The sequence below is a fragment of the Halyomorpha halys genome, unplaced genomic scaffold, assembly GCF_000696795.3.
Source record: "Halyomorpha halys isolate HHAL.00 unplaced genomic scaffold, Hhal_1.1 Scaffold630.1, whole genome shotgun sequence".
NCBI lineage: Eukaryota > Metazoa > Arthropoda > Insecta > Hemiptera > Pentatomidae > Halyomorpha > Halyomorpha halys.
Genome location: NW_027114909.1, coordinates 9,952 through 13,888, shown reverse-complemented (window position 1 = coordinate 13,888; position 3,937 = coordinate 9,952). Strand labels below are relative to the sequence as shown.

The following is a 3,937-nucleotide window of genomic DNA, read 5'->3' as shown; positions in this document are numbered from 1 at the left end:
CGGGTATTTTAAGGACTATTATCAATTAACGATAGGACGAAAAATAACATATTAAAATAATATTTTACATTGGCCAACGATTTGGCCAATGTTACAATAACAATAAAGAACAATGAAAACGGATAAAAATAATAATGCTGATGTAAGGAATGATATGATAAAACAATAAGGAATAATAAGATTGGTAAATGAAAATGGTGAAATATAAAAACATGTAACGAAGAGAAACGAGGAATTATAAGTCAATGAAGAATAACAAAAAGGGATAAAAAGTCTCCCGGGTGACGTAGCCTAAGCAATGGTGGCCAGTTGATGCTGTTCCTATTGGCTTTGACTCAATAAAACCGTTTTCGCTCTATACCTCGCTTCTTAGTAACAACAATCATACAAACCGACTCCATATTGAACAGCACAAATGATAAAGATAATGAAAGTGTTCAATAGCAATGTGGAATTATTGAATTAAAAAAAATACAAATCTCATTTTTTTTTTTTTATTAGTGTGTGGTTTTAAAATAGTAGACATAATTATGCCTCCAAGTAATTCTACGTGTTACGAAACTGAAAGTGAATTTCAACAAAAAATTTCAAGTTATGAAGAAGTTGTTGGTCAATTGGATATTTTCTATGGAATAAGTATGGTTCTAATTATAAAAGAAAAGTAACAGATTAAAAATTCTTAATAACAAAGAGCAACTAATTTTATTTTTGTTTAATAGTTAAAAGACAACTGCTGAGGTACCAGAGTCCTGTTACTGGTCTTTTTCCTTGTATATCAACAGATGAAACCATTGGAAGTGTTAGAGAGAGTATTTATTGTGCAGCAGCTATCTGGAGTCTGTACCAGTCATACAGGTAATAATAGATCATATTCATGTTGAAAATTAAGAAATATAAATAATTTATAGTGATTTTTTTTGGCGATTGATATGAAAGCAAGGTAGGGGTTGAGTGCTTGCTTCTGATAATTAGATTACTTTCTGTAAACAAGAACTTTGGTTTGATAAACCCCTCCTGAATCAAACTAGATGAGTACATAACATTTCTCTGATTGACAAGTGCTTGATTGTCTGGTCTTCTGAGATATTACTGGAAAAAAGTACTGAGTACAAAGTCTGGAGCAAGGGAAATTTCTGTAGTGAATATGAAGGTGTACATTGTTACACAGCAGTGTTTTGATTCATTTTTTCTGGAAACAACACTCTTCGAATCAGGTTGCCCCTCCGAAGTTGTTTTGTACTTTGAATTTGTCCTTCCAGTAATGTTGATGCTCAACTTAAGTGTGAACAATTCAGAAGTGTATATACAGTTTTAAAATAGAAGTACTGCCTTGGTCAGTCGACGAAATGTGGTTAAATTAATCGACAATGATGGTCGAGACTTTGAAGCATAATCTTAATGTGTAGATTTTATACTGAAATTAAAATAATATTTTATACACACTTTTGTTAAGACTAAGTCTTCATAAGGTAGCATTAGTATATTATCATTACATGTAACATAAACAATTTTAAAATATAGTCTATATTTTTAACCGCATAGGAAAATAATTAATTTTTCATTATTAATTTAATTTAACTTCAAGAATGAATTAGATTATTCATGGTGTGAAATTAAATGTTTAACTAAATTCCTTATTGTTTAATAGATTTCTTTTCTTTTTTTTTTTTTTTAGTGCCACTATACATCTGATTTGAAAAACTTTAATTGAAACTGATTTAAAAATGTTCTGATTAAGAAATTTTCTGTCTGTAGGAATTTACTTTGTAAATAGTGAATAAAAAGTTTCAACTTCTTTTGTATAGATTTTTTTGTTGTTTCTTATTAGGTTTGTTTGTTTTTGTTTAGTGGTGGGAAACTTCATTGGTCATCAACGCCATTTATATTTTATTTAATTTTGCTAATATTCGTTAAATTTTATTTTAAGAGAAAAGAGAAAACAATGTAAAGTGTGACATGATTTCCTATATGAAATTATGAGGTTTGAAGTACATAAATATGGGACAGTGGTCCCGAAACGTTGTACCATGTTATGATAATTTAGTACAAACTTCATTCAACTGGAAGTTATTAACCTCAAAAATTTATTATGAATTGACTCACCAGACTTCCTATAGAGATAACCCAGGTTAAATTTTATTTATTTTTTAATTTGATTATTATTATTTTTATTTTTTTTTCCTTCCGATCAAGTTATACTTTTGTCAGTAAATTTTATGTTTTTAAAAACTGAAACACCAATTTTATTGCTTTATCATCGTCTCCAAGGGTTTTTGGGATATCTTGGTTTAGTCCTAAGCTATTGAGGTGTGGTGTGAAATATGGGCATCGTTGGAAAATATGGCTTATTGTTAGATTGTTGTTGCAATAATGGCAGTTCAGAGGCGTTTCTTTTGAAATAAGATAGGAGTGGGTGAGCCTTGTGTGACCTATTCTCAGCCTGGTCTGTACAACCTCCTCTCTACGGCATTTGCGACTGGAAGTATCCCAGGGCTTGACATTCTTTTTATCCTTATTAGGTTTGTATTACATAGGGTTGGCAAAAAAATAATTTCTGTTTCCACCTGTCGATATTGTTATTTTTGGTTTGTTATCATTTTGTTTATTTTAGAATTTATTCCTTTTGAGATTCAGTTGTTAATGCTTTTAGGTTGCTATAGAAAACAATTCTATATAATGCAATCAACCCATATTTGAAACAAATTATCTCTGGTGATGAATAATGGATCATCTACAATAACATTAATCAAAAAAGAATGTGGTCCAAGTATGATGAACCAGCACAAGAATTATAATGAAAGCTGAATTGCATTAGGGAAAGATCATCCTGTTAATTTATAAAGATGTAAAGATGTGTATTTGGAGTTATTTCCAAGCCACTGAACGCTTAATTCTGTTATCTACTGCCCATAACTTGAGAGATTGGAGGAAGCTTGCTTGGGAAGTGATGTTCCATCCCCACCCTTATCTAGCCCTAACCTTGTACCATCGGATTACGATTTATTTCGAAGTTTACAAATCTTTTTTAATGGTAAAAATTTCTCTAATAACGTTGACCTCTAATTGCACTTGGTTAATTTTTTTCTGATTAGAGCTAGAAGTCCTATGAGTGCGGGATCATGAAGTTATCATTGAACAGAATGGAAAGTATTTGATGGATTAAAATTCATATATGGTATAAAAAAATTGAGTATTATTTCACATTAAAAAACCTAAATTATTTTCTGTCAACCTTATTTAGTATAATATCATTGTCATATTGATTGTTATTTATAAAATTATTTTCACATCCTTTTTGGTTCCCACTTCTCAACTTATACTGTTTTTATAAGTTTTAATTAATTTTACTTTTTTAGGAGGATTGATGATGATAGAGGAAAATCCTATGAACTTGGACAATCTGCTGTGAAGTGTATGAGAGGTATTTTAACATGTTGGATTAAGCAGTCTGCTAGGATCGAGCAGTTTAAGCAGAAACAGTGTGGTACCTTCGCTCTCCATAGTAAATTTCATCTCCTCAGTGGTGCTGAAGTATATTCAGATGAAGAATACAACCATCTACAGGTAGAGTTTTATTAAACAAAAGTTAAGTCGAGGAATGGTGTTTGGCCATTCTCCAGAGCGCTTGTTTACATTCATATAAACAGGGATTTCCCATATTATTTTATCTTTAATATCATTCATTTAATCACAAATGTGAACTAAGTAGAATTTGTAATAAATGCTATTTCCAATAATTTGGTTCACCCAAAATCTATTGAGAAGTTCTCAAGAAATTTAAATCTGCATTGTGGTTCAAATCTGTCTACACCATTGTATTTGGTATTTGGTATTTGATATCTGCCATGCTTTTTCAGTGAGGCTAAGACCTGGCAGACATTAAATAACATTTCATTGTATACTAATATTTCCAATTAATAAAAAAAAAAATCTATAG

At 30.4% G+C, this 3,937-nt stretch overlaps 1 protein-coding gene across 1 annotated transcript; it reads left to right on the top strand.

The window, feature by feature from the left end:
* Positions 1-392: 392 nt before the first annotated feature.
* Positions 393-3,594, top strand: LOC106684938 (probable phosphorylase b kinase regulatory subunit beta). The gene is made up of 3 exons (XM_014427324.3): positions 393-636; positions 720-855; positions 3,357-3,594. Exons 1-3 carry the CDS (start codon positions 531-533, stop codon positions 3,577-3,579), a joined length of 465 nt encoding a protein of 154 aa, XP_014282810.2. The 5' UTR covers positions 393-530; the 3' UTR covers positions 3,580-3,594.
* The last annotated feature ends 343 nt before the right edge of the window (positions 3,595-3,937 follow it).

Bases quoted from the DNA above. Each gene is read 5' to 3' on its own strand.
- LOC106684938 (XM_014427324.3), top strand. From the start codon at position 531: ATGCCTCCAAGTAATTCTACGTGTTACGAAACTGAAAGTGAATTTCAA. The intron at 637-719 runs GTATGGTTCTAA...TTTGTTTAATAG, and splicing joins GGATATTTTCTATGGAATAA to TTAAAAGACAACTGCTGAGG. The intron at 856-3,356 runs GTAATAATAGAT...TTACTTTTTTAG, and splicing joins AGTCTGTACCAGTCATACAG to GAGGATTGATGATGATAGAG.